General features: G+C 40.8%; 1 protein-coding gene across 4 annotated transcripts in view; it reads right to left on the reverse strand.

Annotated features, from left to right (window-relative positions):
- Positions 1-25,122, reverse strand: part of ccdc50a (coiled-coil domain containing 50a) — a 101,742-nt gene that overhangs the window by 27,710 nt on the left and 48,910 nt on the right. For 3 of the 4 annotated variants that reach the window (XM_048541952.2, XM_048541951.2, XM_048541950.2), the window contains exons 2-6: positions 23,950-24,012; positions 19,157-19,286; positions 17,241-17,331; positions 9,452-9,557; positions 5,950-6,552 (exon numbers count right to left, since the gene is read on the reverse strand). In XM_048541952.2, the coding sequence (XP_048397909.1) occupies positions 5,950-6,552; positions 9,452-9,557; positions 17,241-17,331; positions 19,157-19,286; positions 23,950-24,012 (993 nt within the window). The remainder of the gene's footprint in view (positions 1-5,949; positions 6,553-9,451; positions 9,558-17,240; positions 17,332-19,156; positions 19,287-23,949; positions 24,013-25,122) is intronic. The other variant, XM_048541953.2, reaches the window with a different exon arrangement.

A 25,122-nucleotide genomic window follows, 5' to 3' on the forward strand; every position in this document is an offset into this window, starting at 1 on the left:
AATCCTGGCACTCCATGAAGCAGGCTATTAATAAACATCTTGAACTCAACCCCATATACATTCCACTATGAAGGAAAACCAGAAGTGAGGCGATCCATCTCAATGGACCCCAGAGTTTAAAAACCAGGCGGGAAAACACACCGACACTTCATTGGAGGCTGCACTGAGGATGTTACCCAGCATGGTAATGAAACGTCTGTGACTTTACCGCATCAGTTACAAGAAGCAAATCTGCAATCACAAGCACCACAGATTTATAGCATACAAGGCGATCATTCAGCCCATCACACTAGCAACAGCTACGATAATCCAAAGTTATTGCTACTGTCCTTTCCTCCCCCCCCCCCACCCAGAACCCTGTTTTCCCCATTTTCTTCTATCATTTATTCACTTTTCCCTTAAAAGACATAATGAGCTTTTGGCCTCAACCACTCCATAATCCATCACTTGTGGACATTTGTCCTAAGCTGTCCTTGCTCAATGATAATTTAAAATAGACAGCTCATCAATAGCTCCTGTGCAGAGGTGTGATCATAATTGCACTTAATTATAACGAATATTGTTTAAATCTCTTCTTAGTCTTTTCTTTTGGATGCAAAATAAGTGCCAAAGCTGACTGTTCAGGTACAACTTCAGTCACTGGAAAAGAACACCTCCCTTGTGGCTATGGATCCTCCCCAATGACTGGGAGGCGTTCGTGCAAAGAGCAATTCTGGAGAGTTGCAGTGCCTGAAACGCAGGGTTTACATTCACCCTCTTCTTCAGAATTAAGGGCCTCAGTTCAAAATTTCAGATTGGACTTGAAACTTGCTACATTCCTGTGGAACTGAACTGCCAACAGTGCAGAACCTCCTCAGTGCTGTCCCTGTGACAGCTTCGCACTCCCTTGGTCCCAAGCCTCCAACAGAGCTACAGCAAAGCATTAAAAGTTTACGCATTCAGGTCTCTGGATTGGCATTTGACCCCACAGCCTGTGGGGAATACGTGCTATCCTCAAACTATGCTAGTATCATGTACATTGGGCTACCATTTCAACAACTAAGCTGAGTGTGCGAAGGAAATTACTGAGAGCAGGCTTCACAATCTATTCTGAGCAAATGGATCTACTTCCTGCCACTGGAGGTCTCCAGCGAGCTTCAGATATCAAAGCAAGGCAACGCTAGCAGCTTGGGTCTACAATACAAATAGCCACTAAAGTGCTGCTTTTCTGTGATGTTTCAAGTATTTGATTAATGGGCCAGAAGATCATGAACAAATAACAGAGGGTTTTTTCTCTCCCCAACAAGGACACCACAATGCGCATACATATCTGCACTGAATTCCTGTGTAAGGATCAGCAACCAGAGGGAGCACTGGGGAAGGGAAAAGGGAAATGATATTAATATATGCAACTAATAAAGAGAGAACATTTTTTGTGACGGAAGAGCTGCATGGGACAAAGTGCAGAGGAATTTAGGGCTTGGATTTCCGAGTTGGGGTTTTGTCATCAGTAGGAAGATTATAGGAAGGAGAAAGAACAGTAAGTGGGGAGTATGAATGAGCAGATGACCAAAGCAGCATGAAACAATGTTAATGATACACGTGAAAGCAAGGTCAAGGAGGAGTACACCGACTTGGTGAAACACACGCAATCACTGAAAATGGAAGGGTTCTATGTATAAACTCTTCATGCACAGTAAGGCAATAGGCTGTAGTGGAAATGAGTTGTAATTTTCTTAAAGTAGAAGTACAGAGGCTTCCCAAATAAAAAACACAAACACTGGTTTCAGCGTTATGGCTGAATGTCAGATCCAACAGAATGCGCGCAAAGGTTAGGGGTCACAGCAGGCAACTTTGGAAACAATCATTCCAAATGGTTATACTATTCTAATGGCTCAGATAACTTATTTTAAATTCCCCAAAGTTGGTCAGAATCTCAGCTTCATTCACCATTATAAGCTCTCAGACTGGGTTTTTCTTCACAAGCTTGGAACCCAGGTTACCAGTCACCACTTCCCATTCTGAACAGTAAAATTGAAGAATGGTAACAGAACAGGTGTTGAAGGTGGCAGTGGGAGTGCATTTTAGTGATAGTGACTACAACACCATAACTAAATTATTTTACAAGCTTTGACGAGTTAGGAGATGAGTTATTTGCTGCAGTAGTCTGAGTCTCTGACCTGCTGTTGCAGCCATTGTACTCATATAGCTACTCCAGTTCAGTTAATGGTTAATTATGACCACAAGGATGTTGACAGTGGGAAACTCAATGATGGCAGCACATTGAATATCAAAGTTTGCTGATTAGATTTTCTCTTGTTGGAGACAATGATTGTGCCACACAAATGTCAGGCAATCATTACTTACCACTTGTCAGTCCAAATCTGGACATCATTCAGGTCTTGCTGCACTTAGACACAGACTGATTCAGGGGAGGTATGGTGGCTCAGTGGTTAGCAATGTTGCTTCACAGCACCAGGGACTCGGGTTCAATTCCACCCTCAGGCAACTGTCTGTGTGGAGTTTGCACATTCTCCCTGTGTCTGCATGGGTTTCCGCCAAGTGCTCCAGTTTCCTCCCACATTCCAAAGATGTGCAGGCAAGGTGGATTGGCCACACTATATTGCCCATAGTGCTCACGGATGTGTGGATTAGGTGGGTTATAAGGGAATGGGTCTGGGTGGGATGCTTGGAAAGTCGGCATTACTTGTTGGGCCGAAGGGCCTGTTTCCACACTGTAGGGATTCTATGATTCTCAGAACATCTGAGGAGTTGCAAATGGTGCCAAGCATTGTACAATCCCCACCTCTGTCCTTACAATAGTGGGAACTCTTTGATGAAGTATCTGAAGATGGTTGGGCTGAGGACAATCCCCTCAGGAACTCCTGTAGAGATGTCTTGAAGCTGAGTTGACTGACATTTAACAACTCCAATCACGTTCCTTTATGCCAGGTACAACTCCAACCAGCAAACAGTGGGAAATGGGGAAAACTGACTCCAGTTTTTGAAGGGGTCCTTGATGCCACATGATCAAATGAAGCCTTGATGTGAAGGGCAGTCACTCTAAATTTACTTCTGGCATTCATCTCTTTTGTCTATGTTTGGAATAAAGTAGTAATGAGGTCACCCTAGCAAATTGCAAACTGAGCAGTTTATTGCCATGCAAGTGCTGTTTTGACAGCACTTTTTAATCACACCAGCCATTACAGTATCCAGTGCCTCCAGCCATTTCTTGATATTACATGGAGTGAATTGAATTGGCTGGAGACTGGCATTTATGCTGTTGGGGGCTTCTGGAGAAGGCTGAGATGGATCATCCACTCTGGCACTTCTGCTGAAGATGGATACAAGTAACTTTTGCCCTGATGAGGATGGGAATGTTTGTACAGCCCCTCTCCTCCAGAGAGTTATTAATTGTCCACCGTCATTCTTGACTAGATGTGGAAGGACTGCAGAGCTTAAATTTCATTGCTCATTGTGGAATGGCTTAGCCCTGTTTATCAGGTGCCAGTTATACTATTTGGCACAAAAGTACTCCTGTGTTGTAGGTCCAGTAGGTTTACATCTCAAATTTTAGGTACACCTGGTGCTGCTGCTGACATGTCCTCCAGCACTCTTCATTGAATGCAAGACCGCATCATTTTCATTTTTTGACTGTGCTGAAAATAGGAAAAATGGTTTTAAAAAGGGGGAAGTGCAATGAGTTGTTTTCAGATCAGATAAACAAGAGAAGCTTAACGGATGCATAAAAGGCAATGTTATATTTTAGGGACATTCAGTCCAGACAATCTGGCAGTGTTACAACAGTAACAATCCTCTGATTGGTAGACTGTAGTTTAGCATGGTTCCCACAACGGAAATAAAAACAGAAGTAAAGAAATTTCAAAAATTGGCTGCATCATTTTTTCTGTTTCCTCGTTCTCTGCAAAGTTGTTCTCTCCAATTCCCTACTCAAAGAGCAATAAAAGGTTAAACGTCACTGTGCTGATAACATCACAGAATAACTGACGCAATTGTGAAACCAACCTCCACCTCATTTTGTGATTTGAAGTGATTTTACAGACTGCGTTCTTCTGTTTATAATCTTTTCTTACTTGTATTAATTGTGTTATGTGTATATACGCCTGGTATGTAGTGCACATGCATTTGCAAGATAAAGTTTAAGATACATATAAATTATGTTCCTGAAGCAGCCTGGTGTGTTTTGTCTTTATCCTAGATGGCAGTCAGGGACACATTAATATTTACAGTAATTTTATCCAATCTTCGCATCTTCAGACCCTGCATGTAGCAGGGATCAAATATCCTAGTGAGTTGTGGTTGCTTTAGGGAGGCTAAATGAGTAGGCAAATATTTGACAGATGGAATGCATAATGTGGAGAAGTGTGAAGTTATCCACTTTTATAGAAGATAGAGCTTTTCATAAAGAGTGACAGGCTGAGAAGTACTGAACTTGATAGGAACTTGGGCGTCATTGTGCATGAGTTACAGAAAATTAAAATGTAGGTACAGAAAAAAAGAAAGAGGGAAATGGTTTATTGGCTCTTATTACAAGATGATGAGTACCAAAGTAATGATGTTTTATTGCAATTATATAGAGCCCTGCAAGACGATACCTGGCATATTGTGCGCATTTTTTGGTCTTGTCACATGAGGGGATGACAGATGTCCACCAAGATCATTTCTAGGATGGAGGGATCCTCCTATGAGTGCCATGTCTACAAAGGATAAGAATTACATTTTCCTCATCCAATACCTTTGAGTTCCTTGGTACAACTTTCGTAAAGTTCCCACTGAAAGGAGATTCGCTAAAAGCTGTGGCAGTGTTCTATATGTTTTACATATATCATATATCACTTTAATTATATTTATCGTTGATCTGACCTATAAGTTTAGTATACTCATTATGCCTTATTCCTGCATCCTTTAGAAGGAATTTTAATGAGAAGATGAATGAGCAAACTGCTCATCTCATTTTAAGGTAATTACATCTTTTCTCTTTGTACATTTCATATCCAATAGTGGTCACACAATGCCTGAAACACTAGCTCAATTTCTCTCTCTGCAGATGCTGCCAAGCCTGGTGAGGTTCTGCAGCGTTCTCCGTGTTTGGCTTACTTTCTAACTTTTGCCTTTGCAACTATGCTCTACTATCAACATAAATCTGGATCCAAGCTGATTCCTAAGTCCAAAATTAAGATACCTTAGTTTGTGGATGAGTTTATTAACATTTCAGACTTATAGCTCCTTCCACATACCAGTCCAAATGATTCCCCCCTTTGCATCTACTGCCTCACTGCACTAGATTTGATTCCAGCCTTGGGCATCTGTATATGTGGAGTTGGCACATTTTCTCTAAGTCTGTGTGGGTTTCCGCCAGGTGCTCCAGTTTCCTCCCACAGTTCAAAGATGTATAGATTAGGTGGATTGGCCATGCTAAATTACACATAGTGTCCAGAGATGTGCAGGCTATGTGGGTTCGCCATAGTAAATGCAGGCATAGGCTTGATCTGGATGGGATGCTCTTCAGAGGGTTGCTGCAGACTCGTTGGGCCAAACAGCTTCTATCTGCACTGTTGTTTTGTACATCACACCTGGGCTGCTACATTGTCATGTATTGGACCAATTTAAAGAGAACATTATTGATTGATTTCAATGTCATGAATGAGAGTGACTCTAGGCACTTAACTGGATTTCTAGTTCATTCACCTTTTTCTCCAAAAACTGTCAGGTCTCTGCTAAAAGGTCCCAGACACAAACCTCAATACGGCATTGCCATAATTGTATTGCGAATAATTTAACTTTGCAGTACGTGCAGAAAAGCTGGGTGCCCGATCACAGGCTCCATTTCAAGCAAGACTCCTTCCTTCATCAAGTTTGCTCGGTTTATTTTCAAGCACAAGACTGAGATAACCAAAAGGAATGTTACGCATTCTAGATGAAAATGCAAATACAAAAAAAAGTTGCTACCTTTTTCCTGGTTGTAGTGATTGCTCTCTGCCTGAAGGTCAGGTGATTGTGAACGTGCTGCTCGTCGCATTTCCTTCATCGACATCTCGTTGTCTTCACCCATTTCGTGTTCTCTTTCCAGGAGCTCCTCAGGACTAGGGGCACGAGCCCCAACAGTCTCAAGGCTGCAGTCATGAGGAGTTTTATCAGTGGCCTTCTGGCAGCAAGCATTACGTTCACGCAAGTCACAGTATTCATCCTGAACTGCAAAGACCTTTGGCCGTGCACCCTGACTATAGTAGTTGGAAGCTGCCTCATTGGATGAGTTCAGGACAGGGGGCGGTGGTCTCCTTGGCGCCTTCTTCTTGTTAGGACGGTTATCAAGCTTTCGATGACCAACATCCAGATAATCACCATTCCACACAGTTTTTGAACAATGGGACTTCTCTTTGGGGCTTTGCATGGTTGGCTTCATGACCCAGTCATCAACTTTAGATTTTGAGCTTGATTCTACTGGTGACTTCAGGTGACTGTCTCTTTTGTACCTGAAATCTCTATTTCTATGAGAATCACTTCCATGCCTGCTGTTTCTATCATGCTTGCGCACTCTGCTTTTCATATGATCTGAGTTACACATGGACACAATAGGATATGAAAATTTGTTAGAAAATTTGTTAGACAAAAAAAGGGTGAAACTTGAACAGAGAAACCAAAAATGTTAAAACACAAACTAAAGGACATGCTCACAGAAAAGCCATGCGGGTGAATGTCAGTACATCATTAAAAATGCCCACTTTTCATTCCCCACCCAAACTTGGTGTTAATTCCAGAAACATATTGGTCATGTACAGCAGTGCACTAAAAGCTAGGTGAAATGAGTCCCACATTGAATGTAGAAACATGCAGAATTAACAAGGCAACATGCAGGTGGATCAACAAGCAGATGTATATGAAAGCTTTAATCACATGTAATAGGCAGCTAAATCAGATGGAATAACCAAACTGGGTTGGTGAACTGATTCCCAAACTGGACTAAGCTTAAATCTAAGTACAATAGCAATTCAAACTATGGAATTAATTAAGAGAAGGAACATAGGACAAGGATACAGCCATTCCGCTTCTCAACACCTTGTTCCGCTTTTCTATGGGATCATAGTTGATGTGTATCCTAATTTCATCCATCTGTCTTGGCTCAATGTGTGTTAATATTCTTGGATAGCAAAAAGGTTTTGATTGCTGATTAAAACTATTACATCCATTGTTTTCGGCACTGATTTTACAATCAGGTTCTATTGTCATAGCCTCCCCCATCAGTAGATAAATAGTGTCTAATCTACCATACCAGTTACTTTCAAAATAGTATAACATTGTATTATGTTATCCTATTTTGTTATACTATGTAAACCATAGCATAATTTAGTCTGCTATGTTCCAAGGAACACATGCGGTGTTTATGTAAATATCACCTCACAATCTAATCTTGGAAGTTTTAGTAATATTCTGGTGAATTACCTTAACCCTAACTCCTCTTACAATGACAACACATCACCTGAAAGTATGGAGTCCAGAACTGAACACAGTGTCCCAGATGTGAACTAGCCAGTAATAAACCATAGAACAGTACAGCACAGCACAGGCCCTTCAGCCCAAGACATTGTACTGAACTTTTACCCTAAACCTAATGTCTATCTAACCTCCACCACTACCTTATACTATCATCCATTGCCTATCGAATAGCCGCTTTAAATGCCCCTAATGAGGCCGACTCTATTACCCTCTAACAATGCATTCCACGCCCCTACCATTCTGAGTAAAGAACCTACCCCTGACATCTCCCTATATTTATCTCCACTCACTTTAAAACTAAGCCCCCTTGTAATAGCTACCTCCACCCTAGGAAAAAGTCTCTGCCTGTCTAAGGTGCACAATTGAACTTGTTCATTAAATGTTGGTGCCACTGGCTAGGCCAACATTTATTACCCTAAAGAAAGTGGTGATGGGCTCCTTTCAGAACCAGTGCTGTTCCTAGGATGTGAGGACATGCAAAATAATGTTTGAAATGACATCCCAAGATTTTAATCCAGTCACAGTGAAAGAATGGCAAAATTGCTCTAACTCAGTCATCTATACGTGTTGTGTGAGCCATGCACCTGTTGCTCTGGTCTTTTTTGGAAGTTGCTGTCAGAGGAAGCTTGGCAAGTTGTTGCAGCAGAGACTGCACCGTTGGTGGCAGAGAGACTAAATATTGAAGGTGGTGGGTTGGATGACAATGAAGCAGGATGCTTTATCCTGAGTGGTGTTGAATGCTGTCACAGTTGAATTCATCCAGTCAAGTGGGGCACATTCCATCACACACCTGACTTGTGCCTTACAGACAGTGGACACGTGCTGGGTGTTAGAAAGGGAGTTAGTTGCTGCAGAACTTCTAGCCTTTGATTTAGCTTTTCCTTTATATTCAAACCCTCCATTTGGGAAATAATTATTCTTCATTAGTCATTCTCATTTAACTTGAGCGATTGGAACACACAAATGAGAATAACTGAATCAAGTGGAAGGGGATCCCGCAGGTCATCAGATAAACGATTAAGCCTTTGATGTTCAACTCCTTAATACTAGGGTCAAGTATCCAGGCCTGACCATTAGCAGCTAATTCAACTGAAGAAAAATTACTGCACTCTCTGACCTGGACAGTGCTTTTGCATATTGGTGCGGGTGTAGTAGAAGCTGAATGAATAATTGTGCAACTGAATCAGGTTAACCAGTGCACTGGCGGATAATTGAGAAACTTCAGCTGCGGATGGGAGAGATGTGGGGTAATGAGCAGGGGCTATAGGATCAAAGCACAAGATAAAACAGGATGAACAAAAACAACACGAAGTAACATTCAACAAGACAGAAAGATGCAAGCAGGATAGAAACAGCAAATCATGAACATTGATCAGTGCTGCTGATTGAGAGGAAAAATTGCAATGTAAAGCTTTTTCAGGAAGCTTCTGATCATTATGATCTTTCTAGTAAATGCTGAACTAAGCAGACGTAATAATCCCAATCATTCACTGATTTCCACCATAGACCCATCACCGAGCACAAGCATATACCACCACCATCACAACAACCATCAACTAGTGAATGCACTGACCGAATAGCCATTCAACCACAGGGTGACTACTATATAACTCTGTGAACAAGCCCAAGAGCTGCTGATTTCCATGACAATGCCCACAATCACAAAGGGACCACAAGATATTATTATTTGAACTCATCCAGCTAATACTCCGTCCTGCGGAAGCCACTTGTAACGGGTAACAGCTGCTCCCTTTTCATTCAGTTCTTTCAGAGAACAATCCAAAATCCTGCATTGACACAGCAGATCCTGTAGCTGAATGCACAGGAAGCTCCAATTCAGCAAGTTGACAATGTTCCACTTGGTTGAATTAACAGTCCTTTTCAGTGCTGTACCCACAATGGTACTGCACATCATTCTTTTTTAAATGGATCAGCTGAATGTGTTTTGACATATTACCTCCATTTTCTTCAAAGCCAACATTAAATTGTTCGCGGCCTATGTTTTCATGTTGATATTTCCGTCTCAACTTTTCCTCCTTCTCCTGGAGTTTACGAGCAATAGCCTATGAAAAGAAATTTAGATAGAGATACTTGAAAGTATGCTCAACATCAGAGAAGCAGTATTATTGTACAAATCAGAAAATGTTTGTTTCCATCCTCCCAGCCCACGTACATCCTGTGCAAATCAGGAAAGACTTGATCCTATAACCAGTCCATGTAGCCTAAAATACCTACACTAATTTAGCAATGGCCTTGGTGACTGCACCACAAAGCAGTCCCTCCCTACTAATGGTTTGCTGGGCAGTTATTAGTGTGTCCACATGTGCACATTCTGATCTGGCCCTCACTCACAAGTAGCCTGGTCAAAGGAGTTAAACACAAGCACTGCCACTTCAACAAGAAGCTGAAGGTGTCCAATCTGAAAGGAACGATAGCCTAGCAAAGGAGGCCAATGCATAAATGCACGACTTGATTTGGTGCTGAGCTGCACAATCTGACCTTAAGACACAGGAAAAAACGCAGGCCATTCGTCCTACTGGGTCTGCACTGCCATTCAACAAGATCGTGATAATCTGATAATCCTCAAATCCATCTTCCTGCCTTTTCCAATAATCCTTGACTCCTTTGTGAATGTCACAGGTTTAAAAATGAATTAACAAAACAGATGAACACGCAATATCCACAAGTCAAGCAGGAAGAAAGATTGTGTGTTTGTGTGTTAAGTTTGGATAAGATGAAGCTCAGCAGTGAAATTTTTCAAGTTTGAACAATCCTATCCTTGGAGGAAGGTGTTTGAAGGCAGATGGGATCTCCAGGCACAAACATAACATGAATCAGCAGCATAAGGAGCCTAGGGAGAACATTTAAGTCAGTCAACAAGATTGGTATCATCTACCTGACTGTTGCAGCTGATGAGGATTATTTGTAAAGCAAGACAATTGTCAAATTATCCCCCAGCATTTGTGTCATGTAGATTTAATGAATATAGAAGCAACAAAATCACTTTACAAAGTGATTACATCACATCACATCACTGAAAACATGTTAAACTCCCCAAAACTAATTATTATCCTTGACTTTCTGCCATCCAGGCTACCCACAACGTTTCTTCCAACACTTGCAGTATTAATAACTCAAAAAGCCATCATTCCCAATATTCTTGCAACACATTACTATGCAATTTAGCATTAAAGTAACACTTGGATATTTACAAAATAGGATGGAAAATACATGTATGGACTTTCGTTTTATTAATGGCTTCCAGAGCCACAAACAAGATCTGTAGCAGTGTTTCTTTGGATATTTGTAGTTTACAGGCTGCAAACTTCACAACATTGTAATGACCTCATTTCAAGAAGTCAGCACAGAAACGGCAAATGCCTGCAGCATCCTTTCTTTTTCACTACTTGAAGTAGTTCTCCAGCACTTTCCACATGCTGACTGGGCAGACAAATCATATCCCTCTTTAAATTCCCATATTGTGTTAGAGTAACAGGTGTTCTGCAAGGAACCACAATGCACTGTGGGAGAGATGGCTGGAGGGGACGAAAGGGGTGCCCAGGATAGGGAAGAAGCAATAAATTTTGAAAACAAAACCAATGCCATGTCAATTTTGAAATTTTTCAGCATGAGGTAAACTTTTTGTCCAACTATTGAGAAGTGAGGGCAATCCCAGAGAGTGACGATTTTGGAAATAACCTCTGTTCATTAATCCCTCTAGAAGCCAGTCAGTCACAAAATCAGATCTTAGACCAACAGTACAGGGTAGCATCACACCACCTCTGATTGGGACAAGCACTCTACACAGTGCTCTGACCTCACTATAACTGGCACATCTTTACTCAGATGTCCATAATATAGAAGCAACCAAATCTGATCCAATACTTACAAGTACAGTAATGCTGCACTGAACATTGCCTTGTTCTCTGTAAAGCATACTCCTTCAAAGTCAAGTGTCATTAGTTGACACCATGTGTAAACGTTACATCTATCAGGTATACAAGATAATGAGAGGCATAGATAGAGTTGATAGCCAGAGACTATTTCCCAGGGCAGAAATGGCTAGCACGAGGGGTCATAGTTTTAAGCTGGTTGGTGGAAAGTATAGAGGGGATGTCAGAGGCAGGTTCTTTACGCAGAGAGTTGTGAGAGCATGGAATGCGTTGCCAGCAGCAGTTGTGGAAGCAAGGTCATTGGGGTCATTTAAGAGACTGCTGGACTTGTATATGGTCACAGAAATTTGAGGGTGCATACATGAGGATCAATGGTCGGCACAACATTGTGGGCTGAAGGGCCTGTTCTGTGCTGTACTGTTCTATGTTCTATGTTCTATCAGTCCTGGCAGAGATAATTCAAGCTGTCATTGAGAATGAAGAGAAGGATCTCCCAAGCTACTGACTGTCATGTTCAAGAAGCAATTCAGGAAGAGGAAAGGATGTTAGTTCGAAACTCAGAATGAAGAATAACTAACTACTTAACTCAAAGTAAATGGGTTCAACAGGCAATTAAGTGGTTTCTGGAGGGGATGCAGCTAACACCTGATCAACAAATAAGGTCAGGAATTAATGCAACTGCTTTGGCAGTGAAAAGAAGGTAGACTAGATACTGAAACAAAGGATTTTGGGATCGGGGAGCTGTAAAGGGGGTTGGGATTTGTTGAGTTTGATTTCTTTTTTAAGACATAGACGACCCAATCTTATTTCTGAAGTTAAATACCTGTGGACACATTCATCAAATGAATCTCTTGCCAAAAAAATCCAATGCTCTATTGCATAAGGAGTGGTTTCATGGGAATTAACTGAAGCTCATACAGGGCCCCGGTGAGGCCATACAATAAATCAAAGATGTAGCAGGATGAATTGGGATTTAGTGATGGACTGAAACCAAACATGGACTTTGAAATGCAATCATTGCAGAAAGGAGTAAATAATTCCTCACTCTGGGAATAAAAGAGCTGGAGTATCACAAAGCACTCATGAACAATTATTTTCCTCAGCTCCCAGCTTTATCAGATATCAGCTCAATTTTCAACACTGACACAAAGCACAATTCTGCATGGATAGTGAAATCCCTCGACAACAATTGGAAGGAGAGACTCCAACCATCACCACTTGACATTCAATGGTATTCCTATCGCTGAATCACACACTGTCAACATCCTTACGGAATTCCTAGATTAACTGAACCAGCCATATAAATATTGTCGCTACAAAAGCACGTAAGGGCAAGGGATCTTGCAGCAAGTAACTCACCTCCCATCTCCCCAATCCTTATCTGCCATCTACAAGTCAGGTGTGTGACGGAATGCTGTTCGGCCCTCTTGGGAAAGTCTGTTGAAACTCAAGCCCCACTACTCACAGGGTTGTCACAGAATTTAAAGATTTAGTCATATTATCTCAATCTTAAATACCTCCCTGATGGACAGTGAAAACACTGGTCACATTTCTGTACTTAATACAAACTACAATTTATTACAAATGAACTGATTTTAACTACAGGCAAACAAAAATATTTAAGTTTAATATATAACTCTACTAGCTGAAATTCTAACTCCAACTTCAAACTCCAAACACACATAGCAAACAAACATGATTGTTATGGTGGAAAACAAATACTGAGCAAATTCAACAGCACTTGTCAAAGGTTTTGAAGCGCTGTCCCCTTTCACTTCTTCCAAGAAATCCTGTTCTCCACTCTTGGCAGTACAGAGTCATTGAGCCAAAGAGCCTCTGCTGTATTGCACGATTCTATGATCTCCTTTTGTGCAGATTCATTGAGTTCTTTGCAGAATACACAGGGTGGTTGGCCCACTAATTGCACAATCCACAAGTCACTGATCAAATGCCAACTGGTGGCCAAGGACAGCAAGCCATCTTTCAGGCTTTGGTTATTTTGGAAGAAGATTTTCTCTGCTGCAGTCTGGAGGCTCCTGCCCCTGCATTATTCACTCTGTTCACCTGCCTAGAAGCAGAGAGCTAATGTTCTGCTGATGAATCCCGGCCTCCACACCAGATCTGGACTGTTCAAATCAATTGGCAATCCACCTCAAGGCGAAGCTTGCTCTGCAAACACACACCTGATGATGTACTACCTTAGAATTTGCCACTGCTTGAACAAACACAACTCAATACATTGCACTAACTTTTCCTTACAAATGTGACATCCTTTTCCCATTTTGCTCCAAAACCCAATATAAAAAAATACAAAGATGCCATCTTCGCAATACTTTCCACTTGCCTGAGTAGTTGCTGCTGCAAAACATTCAGAGAAGACAAAGCAACCCATTCGATTGGCATCCCATTCACCATAGTAAATATTCATCCTCTTCTCCACTAACACATATTAGCAATAGTGTATTATATATTAAAGACGCATAGCAGCAATTCACCAAGGCTCATTCAACAGTACCTACCAAACCAGTGACTTCTACCACCTAGAAGGATAAAGCCAGCAGATGCAAGGGAAAACCACTACCTGCAGAAGCTCCTCCTCAAGTCAGACACCATCCATATTTTGGAATTGTTCACTGGTCATTCATTGTCTCTAGGTGAAAATTCTGGAACTCCCTTCCATACAGCACTGTGGGTGTGTTTGTGCTTCAAAAACTGCAGAGTGCATAAAGGCCACTCAGCACCATGCTCCCTGGGACAACTGGAGATGGTAAACAAATGCTGGCCTAGCCAGTCACACCCACATCTCCAAAAACACATTTAATGCCGCTGACTGAATGTGAGGTCAAGTGACAACATCAGGTGTGCTCAAAACAAAACAATGAAAATTCCAGTTACTGGGTACAGACTTCAAAATTAATTGGTAGGGCTATGAGAAAAGACAAGTATTGTTGAAGTAATTGGAGTCAGCACTTTTTGCACTTTGGCCATTTGGCCCAAACAGCTTCCTTCATTGTTCTGAGATTTTATGGCACTGATCATTAAAAAAATTTAATGTTTTCGTAGACAGTGGGGAGAACTGAAATCAGTTCCTGGTGGTTTAGCTGTAAAGTGTATTTCTCAGTTACTGGGCAGTGTAAAACTGGATGAGCTCAGGTTAATCCAAAAATGGCAGCTGTAGTACCATTGGCCACAGCTCCCTGAGTTAGTGGCAGGTCAACTAGAGAATGCTTTAATACTGCCAGTTACTAAGCAACAAATCTTGCTGAAGGTGCGAGTGGATATTGGACAAGAAACAGGACCAGGCTCTCTACAATTGAAGCTGACACTCAATGGGCAGGGTTTCAACATAAACAGCCACTTGGATGAAGTACTGGAAAACTTAACATATAAAAATCAACCAAAAAGTCACATCGCAATAAGGAATAGGAAATGGAAAAGGAGTTGAATAAATACTTCACATCAGTCTTTACTGTAGAAGACACTAACTGCATTGCAAAAATATTAAATAAACAAGGGGCAAAAGAGGGAGGGAAATAAATGCAATAATAATCACTAGAGTAGGGCAACAAGTGGGGCTAAATGATGAAAAGTCTCCTTGAAATGATGGGGCGCATCCTAGGGTATTAAAAATATCTACAGAAATAGTGGATACTGGAACTAATTTTCCAAGTATCCTTTGATTGCAAAAAAAGTGTCAGGAGACTGGAAAACTGACAATGTAACACTCTTACTCAGAAAGGAAGGAAAACAGAAAACAGTTAATCATAGGGAAGCTAGCTTAATATCTATTATTGGAAAATGTTAGAATTTATTGGGGGATGGATGGGGCATTTTCAGAATGGTAACCTTTAACTAGTGGAGTGCCACAGGGTACTGCTGGGTTCACAATGATTGGTAAAAGAAATGAATGACATGGATGAGGGAAGTAATGTTCTGCAGCTAAGTAGGCAGATGGCACAAAAACATTTGCTGTGGTGAGAATGCCATGAGAGATTCTGTGTGTCAAACAGACAGGTGAAGTGAGTCAGCAAAACCTTGGAAGATGGAATATAATATGGAAAAATTTGAGGATGTGCACCTTGGAAAGAAGGATAGAAGAGCTAGATATTATTTAAATGGAGGGGAAGGACTGCAAAAAAACTGGCCCAGAGGCATTTGGGCATCTTCATGCAGAAACCATAAAATTCTAGCATACAAATTTTTATTTGTAATAGGGAATGTAAATTGAATGTTGGCCTTTATGTCAAAGGGGATTGGGATATAAAAGTAGAGAAGTCTTACTAAAAATTTATAGAGCACTAGTCAGACTACAGCTGGAAAACCATGAACAATTTTGAACACCTTCCCTATGGAGAAAAAAAACTGGCATTGAAGGGAATCAGAATTAGGTTCACTAGGTTGATCCCAGGAATTTTCTTATGAGGAGAGGTTTGGTAAGCTGCACCTATACTTATTAAAGTTTAAAAGAATGACAGACGCCCTTCTTAAAAGATGTAAGATTCGTCAGGGGCAGAAAAGGTAGTTTCCTCTTGTAGGAGAAAATCAGACAGTGTAATTTCAGCGCAAACTTTCATCCAGTTAGGCCAAAGATGAACAGAAATTTCTTCTTTGGAATTCTTAACCATAAAAGGCTGTTGAGGTTAGATTGTCAAGCATATTCAAGGCTGAGACAGGCAGAGATTTATTCATTAAGTAACTCAGGGGTCATGGGGAAAAGGCAGAAAAATCGAGTTGTCGATTATCAGAGCATCCACAATCTCACTGAATGACAGAACAGACTTGATGGACTGAATGGTGTACTTCTGCTCCTTTGTATTATGGTATCATCACCAAATCAGGCCAATCTGCCTTATGATTCATGCTAGCATCTGTCCTTCATGATGAACTTTTTGAAATAAACTAGATTATGAAGGGACTTGACAGGGTATATACTGAGAAGATATTTACCCTTGTGGGTGGATTGGCAGTGGTCTCGAAATGGGGCACAGTTTAAAAACAAGGTCTTGCTAATTCAGACAGAAATAAGAATTTTTCTCTCACAAAGTCATTTGTTTGTAAAATCCTCTCCCCAACGAGCAGTGGAGGCCAAGTCACTGAATATACCCACAGCTGAGAGATTTTTAAAAAATCTATTAGGGGGAGCAGGCAGGCAAGAAGTTGGGGCCACAATCTGATCGCCATGACTATATGGAATGGAGCAACAGATTAGAGGAACAAAATCATCTATTCCTGCCTCTACTTCTTATGCTGTGGTCCTAATCATGCTTAGTCTACCAGCCTTGGGATCAGTCCCGTTAGCACCTTCAGAAGATGGGTGAAGAGTAGAGATAAAAAACTAATTACAGTGAGTAAAATAGATAAGTTAAAGGATAGTCTGGCAGAGTGCCTCATTAATTTTGGTTGTGTGCACAAGACAATTACTTAAAGTGCATTCATTTATACCCAACAATTTCAGCACACTGAAGTAGGTTACAGCATGCAATATAAAGGATGGATATGCCTAATATATGAACAGCAAAATATGATGTGGATTAGATCCATAAATCACCTCAACAGGTCTGCTCTTCTAAATCCTTGCGATATTTACAACCACATACTAAAATCAATTACATGCTGGCATTTCAATCTGGAAATGCAAACTGCAATAACGTTTAATCATATGAAAAGCAAAAACAGCATTATGTTTAGCAGATTTTAAATTAGAAGACTTCATTCAGTGTGCAGTTTTCTGTTAGTTCAGACATTTTTTCAGTCCCCTCATTTTACTGCATTTCAATTTTGCTTCCACCCCATCGCACTGTTCAGGCAGAACTCTGGGGCATGGAAATTTACTGTCACCCCACGGATTCCTACCTCATCTTTCTCCTCCTGGCGTCGCCTTTTCTCACTTTCCAGTGTCAGTTCATCCTGAATCACTTGAGCCATCTGATTGTCCCAACGTTCCCTGTAATTAGAAGCACACGTCAGCTGAGCATGAAACATTAAATCAGAACTCAGTGCATGATGACATAACGACACTCCAGGGAAAATACCACCAGAATATGAGGAAAAAAAATGTCAGAACAAATTAAGAATTTTGAAGGAGATCAGAACTTTTCAAAAGTTCTCTTTTCCCAACAGGAAACCCAACAAAACATGTTGGGAAAAGGTTGTTTGATACACAAGGTTGATGAAACAGCCTTTCTCATACCTCCTTAACTCTCAATGCCCCTTTATAGAAAGCCTATTCCAGCCCTTGATTTATGAATTAACACAATTATAACTGGTTATCCTGTGCATCAGCCAGTTACAATCGAAAATAAAACAGCACTTCTGTTAATTTTGTTTTGAACAAGATACCACCAGAGAGTAATGGAAAGGCTAATTAGACCCAGAACCAACATTCCTTCCCCAACTCTATTTATAGGTAAGTTTCTATGCCCTTCCTTTGTCATTTTATTCTATGGCTTGATCACCAACATCACTGCCGATGAGGCATGGAGTAGCTGCAATGTCATTGGACTAGTAATCCTGAACCCTAGGCTAACATTTCACGGATATGGATTTGAAGACTGATAGTGAAATTTGAATTCCATAAATATTCGGAACCAACAGTTAACCTCTTAGTGAACTTGCAACCACTGTTGATTATAGAGTCAGAGTTGTACAGCACGGAAACAGGTGCTTCCGTCCAACTCATCCATGCCAACCAGATATCCTAAGTTAATCTAGTCCCATTTGCCAGCATTTCATCTGTATTTCTCTAAACTCTTCCTATTCATGGAGCCATCCTGATGCCTTTTAAATGTTGTACTTGTATCAGCCTCCACCACTTCCTCTGGCAGCTCATTCCATACACACACCAACCTCTGTGTGAAAACATTGCCCATTGGGTCCCTTTTAAAATCTTGCCCCTCCAACCTTAAACCTATGTCCTCTAGATTTTGGCTTCCCTACCCTGGAAAAAACCTTTTACCTTGATGTAAAAGCCCAAATAGTTCATTAATGTGCTTTAGGAACGGAAATCTACCTTCTCTGCTGAGTTTGGCCTACAGGCAATTGCATAACAAACATGGTTGAACCTTAACTGTCCTCAGGGCAATCAAGGACATAATTGGCCCATGAGGAGAGAATCTTTAACTTTCTTGAGGTCAAATCAGAAAGTACTATAGATGCCTGCCTTCCAGGACTGAACATATTCCAAGAACAAATATTAAAAAAAAGCTTCCTGTGATTGCAGCTAAAACTAAAAACTCACTGCTTCAGATTTGAGCTGATCCACTCAAACAGCAACAAGTACCTTTTCTTTTAAACCCAATCCAGGGTAAGTTTAAAAAATATATGCCCCCACCCCCGCACGAACACTGTCCTAACAAAATACCCGAGCTGAAAGAAATTCACCTCCCTTCAAAAAAAGCAGTAGCATGCTTGTACAGTTGCCCTGCACCATTTGGATTCCTGCAAATATTCGGAATAAGGGTGTTCGATTGACTTGATCAGTCTTTACTGCCCAGAATGTTCCTACAAGGTCCTTAATTCACAACAGGAAGTAGGGAATCTGGAGAAGATATACAGAGGAGAGAAAGAGGGGGATAGTTAAGGAGGTAGAAGGGTACTGCCTCTCTCATTAATTGACCCTCTGATAATCAACAGATGTTCAAGATCAAAACTTGTATTCCTCAGCCCATTTGATTCATCTCATTCTCACTCTCCCAATTTCAGCGATCAGAGTTGGCCCCGCCTTTGCTATTCAGCCAGACTTTATAATTTAAGTAAATTCCAGTGCCTACATCTCTCGCTGCTGTTTCTGAAGGCGAATCTGGGCTTTCTTATTCTCCTCCTCTTGCAGCTTCTTGGCCATTTGCAGGTCATTCTGTACCAAACGGTTTCTTTGTACATTGGAAGCCAAATGATGCTCAACTAGAAGAAGAGGGTAGAAAATTAGTTACACATGCACTGCACTCTGATACAACATGTGTATACACAATGCAATATTTGTGGGGGCAATGCAACAGGAATGCCAGCACCAGAGGTATAAAAGATCCACAGGATGCCACACCAGATATTCAGCTCTAAGGGAGTGCCAGCGACACAGGGGTACTGCAGCATCAGAAGGCCAACTTCATGGGGGCGCAGTTGAAGGATGGGCAACGTATGCTGGCCTAGCCAGCAACTCCCTCATCCTGTGAATGAATAAGAAACAAAAAAAAGAAACAAATGGTCTGGACTTGTCCTCTATGCACAATATAGAGATCTTCCTTTCAGTGATTTCCTTTCAAGATCAAAGAGACTTCCTCGTGGCTATTGGGTATAACAGGAAAATAGGTATGTTACTGGTCTTGTAATTCAGAGGTCTCAATTAATAATCTAGAGTTTGAAAATCAAATCCCATTTTGATAAATTTCAGAAATTCAGTTCAATTAAAGAATAATGGAAACTAAGGCCATTGTCAGAAGTTACTACTAGGTCACGGGACTATTGTAAAAACTCAACTGGTTCGCTGATGTCCTTTAGCAAAAGGCACCTGCCATTCGAACCTAGCTGGGCGGCTGAGAGATTACTCTTAACTGGAAATTGAGTGTGTCACTTCAGCAGCATCACTTATTCAACGACTCGCATACCATTTTCTCATGGTAGGTAATAAATGCCAGAACTACCAGTCATTAATTCCAATTTTTTTCTCGGCCACTAGAGCTCACCCTTACCCCTGTACCACTTCCAGCATTTAAATACAGGATGTTTGGCTTTAATTAGGCAGCAAAGGTGTTTATGAATTCATTAGCAACAAATTTATATAAAAGTTTAAGCATGAGTGCAGGAAACAAGAGTGTGAGATCACATGGATGATCAAAGCTCAACTCAAGACAGGAGTTTAGATACAGAATTGGTTAACCTAAGACCTTATTTACAGTTATCATAATTATATTAAAAAGTTGTTCTGCTCACAGTTCTTTAATAATTTGTGTGTCATTGCAACAAAGTTGCATACTGGCTACAAGTCCTAAGTGGCAGAGGGGTCTTTAAAGGCACAGGAATTACATTCAAAAGAGGGTGAGGAAGGAGGGAAAATTAAAGAGACAGATAATTATAAGTTTATTCCTTTTACACAAAACTGGTACAGAAGGTCACCATGTGCAAAACTTTTTACATTAAACATAATTACTGTTGAGAAATAAAAATGTGTGATTAGAGAAGGAAATACAAAGCTCACAAGGTCAAGCTCAAGATCTCACAGAACCCCAGTTACTTGTCCCTCAGTTACTAATGCGAACCTTCAGGATATAACTGTTTTTCCAGGTGGTAAACTTTAAATAGGTGCTTCCAAGTTTTGTTCTTTATTTTGTCTTCTCTCCATGTGAGCCTTCAGTTTTGAAGGCCTCACTGATGAAATAACACCCAACATAAAATTTCCTGACACTTCTGCCAAGATAACTAAACTACAACCCCCCCCAAGGGTATTCAATATGTATTAATCCTCATCCAATGTACACTGCTTTTTGTAGACACCACAATTCAGAAAGCAGCACAATTGAAGCAACTTCTGAGTAGAGTAGTTTAACTGTTCTTCTGTAACATTTAAGTAGTCCACAAGTTACAGCAAATCAAATTACAAAATACTACATTATTTCAAGACATTGCAAACTCACTGGTCTGTTTGAGATAGTAAGAACTGCCGATGCTGGAGTCAGTGATAACATAGCATGGAGCTGGAGGAACACAGCCAGCCAGACAGCATCGGAGGAGCAGGAAAGCTGACGTTTTGGGTTGAGATCCTTCTTCACAAAACGAAGAATGGTCCTGACCTGAAACAATGGCTTTCCTACTCCTCTGATGCTGCCTGGCCTGCTGTATTCCTCCAGCTCCACACTATGTTATCACTGGTCTGTTTGATTCTTTATCAAATCCTCCAGCTTCAACAATGAATGCTGAAGTGGGACCAATCTGCTCCTTGTATATTATATCTGTGTATAGGTTATGAGTTTTAACGGGAGATTCACTTGAGCTCTTAGAAACAGACTAAAACTGCTGTTGGTAGTTTAGGTGAATATTTGTACAGTGTGTCAATGTAAATAAATACTCATTAAGTGTGAAACATTGCTCCAGTTATTCATCTCACAGACAAACGGTCAGTGCTGTGGAGGGGAAATTTTGGTCCGCTCTTAATGAAAGTCAACTCTGAAACTTCATGTCAAGCCAAGGCCAGAAATAGAACTAAAGCTGCATTAACAAAGCTGTTCAGAATGAATTGTAAATAAGAACCGTGCAACCTCTTACATGGTCCTAGAAAGAGCTAAATTTTCTTACAGTGAAGGAATTAGTTGCACACTGTTCCATATTCTTGCAACTGGGCAGTAACCTTCCAGGTTATCTACGAGCTAAAAGACAAGTCCACAGCTTTTTTTAACCCTTTGGTTTTTTGCCAGTCTTGAAATTTCAAGAGCCTCAGATACAATTTTGTATGTTTTTTTTTGAAACAGAGAAGACATTGTTTGTTCAGGGGTCAATAACTTGTGTTCTAACCTGTTGGTGCCAGCAACACGACTTTCATCAGATTAAGACCTGCATGAGCAGCATTCAAGCAGCTGTGGGAATGCAGTTTTCTGGATCAGAAATAAAACTACCTGTTCACAGTGCCGTTCTGATATTTTCTGAATCAGCCACGTCATTCCTTAGCTGAGTTTGGTGAAGTCTAAATGTGTTATATTACAGGCTGAGCTAAAGGCAGCTGTTTCCACTGTTTGGAAGGCCTGATATACAAAGCACTGAATCGCCACAACTTTAATTCAAAAACACAGCAGAAACAAAAAACGGTATCTTCAAAGACTCACTGAGCAACTTGTTCACGCTGTGAGGTACTGTACTGACCAGAAGAAGGGACCTTCAACTTTCATCTCAAGCTTAATCAATCAAAACAGATTTGGTTTAGATGAACAGACATCAACTTGAAGTGTTAACTCTGTTCCTACCCACAGCTGTTGCTGGACCTGCCATGTATGTACAGGACCTTTTCTCTTGGATTTTACATGGAGGTATTACAACGGTATCTACCAGGCTTGAGTTCATCGGGGAGAGGAAGAATGGTTCCTTCACCTGTCTGTCATTCAGACACGAAACTGTATTTACATAATGGATGTGAATTTGATTTGTTGCAATGCCACCATACAATTAAAAAGTCTGTTGAGGCTACTTCAGAATTATGAAAATCGATTCATCAATGAATGAGTTGCCAAAGTTAACTAAAATCCTGAGAAAAGTATCCATTACAAGCAAATGTTTAGCAGTGGCAGCACAAAGGAAAAAAAAACACCAAGAGTTGCTTCATGGAAATATAGATATTGGCTTTAAAATGTAGTTCATCAAGATTAGAACAACCGCTGACATTAACAATCTTAAAGATCTGAAGGAATGTTGCAAAATTTTTCTGTTAAAAATTGCTGAGTGCCTCATCCCTACAGTAGCTAACACGTCAAGGTATAAATGACCCTATCCCTCATATACGATCTTTCGAACAATATTCAGTACAGCTCCTGGATGCAACAGAATCTGTGTTTTCTTAATTGTTCATGGTATGTGGGCTGACTTGGTCTGAGCTTATTGCCAGTCCTCAATTACACAAGAGGGCAGTTAAGGGGCAACTCACACTGTTATGGGTCTGGATTCACATATAGGCCAGGGTAAAGACAGAATGAAAGAATGTCAGTGAACCAGCTGACTTTTAACAACAATTGGCAATGCTTACATGGTCGCTATTAGGCTTGATATTTATCGATTTCAAATTTCAGCATTGCTATAATTACAATTTAAACCCACTTCCCAAAAACATGAGTCTGGATTCTGGATTAAAAGTGTGCACCTCCTCACATAACCACTATTTAGTTTTCACTTAGAAAATTTTTACTTTCTCAAGTGCTGGACGAGTTTAAAACTTTATTCCATGAACCACTTATGATGGTGGGTCAGTTGTAAATACAATATCTGAAACGGTAATATTTTTGTTGACCAAAGATATTGCAGGATAGGGGACAAAGGCTCATCCAATGATGTGGGTCAAACACCCGCTGTGACTTCACTGAATGGTCAAACAGCCTTGAGAGATTACAAGGCCCTCTCCTATCTTATGTGATCTCAGTTAGCTATTAGGATGCTAGATGGTCCAACAACTCTTTACCACAAGGAACAGTAACTCTTGCTTATCATTCAGCACTTGGAATTCAACATATGCGGAAGCAGTTCGAGCTCAGCTAGTATCATTTATAAATAAAGGATCTTGGGATATAATGGTAATGTCTTTATCTCCGAGCTAGGAGGTCTTGGTTCAACCCTAACTGGCTCCAGAGGCGTGTAACACCATCCCGAACAGGCTGATTTGGAAATATCTATCATTTATAAACCTATACCATTTAAGAATGGGTGATCTTGTTCCACTTACAGATGTTACTGAACTAGTTCAGTTTTTATAACAATTCAACAACTATATGGTCACCTTTACTGATACCAGCTATATATAGATTTATTTTTGATTAAAGTGATTCATCCCTCTTAGCCCACACTGAGATGTGTGAAGTGCTTTAATGGTACTTACTTTCCTGCTCCTGAAGATTGTGGGCCAGACTATGATCTTCCCGAACTGCAAACTCCCGGCACACTGAAAAAAAAACACAAACATGGGTTTGATGTTTGATCCTTCCTGTTAGTGTCAAACAACATTAGTGATCTAAAATATTTGACAGCACTTCTCACAAAGCAATAATAATTCATCAGACTGATTCCTAGATTAGGCTGTCCCATGCATAGATATTTAGTACAGAGGGTCTTTGAGTTTAGTGCAACAGAAACTGAGCTCATGAGGACATAGGTTCTGAGAAGCCTTGACAGAATAAAAGCTGACCGGCTGTTTCCCCAGTTGGAGAATCTTGATTTTTTTCCTGGGGGGAGTGGATAGTAGTCATAATAACATAAGAAATAGGAGCAGGAGTAAGAGTTTTCCCCATCAAGCCTGCCCCACCATTCTGCAAGATCATAGCAACATATGAACTGAGGAGTAGGTACTTCAACCTCTTAAGCTTGGTCAACCATCATGCCAATGGGACAGGCTCCACCTGAATAAGGATAGGACCAGAGATCTGGAAAATCGCATAACTGTGGATGAAGTCAGGGCTTTAAACTATATTTCATAGAATCCCTACTGTGTGGAAACAAGCCCTTCAGCCCAACAAGTCCACATCAACCCTCAGAGCATCCCACCCAGATCCATCCGCCAATAACCCAGCTACACATCCCTGAACACTGCAGGCAATTTAGCATGGCCAATCCACCTAGCCTGCACATCTTTGGACTAGTCTCTAGTCTCTTTTAGTCTGCAAAGTATCTTTCCCATCTACTTCCAATTGCTGACTGGTCCCAGGCTTCAACTCTGTCATGCCAGCTCCTCATAATTCTCAACTTTTCAATTTTTAAATATTTACCTACCTCCAATTTAAATACTTCCAGTGATCACACCTCCATAACTCCCCAGGAGAATGCATGGAATGCATTGTCGGAGAGGGTAGTGAGTTGGCCTCATTAGGGGCATTTAAGGAGCTATTAGATAGGCATATGGATGATAGTATAAGGTAGCGGTGGAGGTTAGATAAATCTTAGGGTTAGGGTAAAAGTTTGGCACAACATCATGGGCCAAAGGGCCTGTACTGTGCTGTACTGTTCTACGTTCTAGAATTATATTGTTCGTGATATACGTAAATGATTTGGAGGAAGG

The sequence above is a fragment of the Stegostoma tigrinum genome, chromosome 14, assembly GCF_030684315.1.
Source record: "Stegostoma tigrinum isolate sSteTig4 chromosome 14, sSteTig4.hap1, whole genome shotgun sequence".
Classification (NCBI taxonomy): domain Eukaryota; kingdom Metazoa; phylum Chordata; class Chondrichthyes; order Orectolobiformes; family Stegostomatidae; genus Stegostoma; species Stegostoma tigrinum.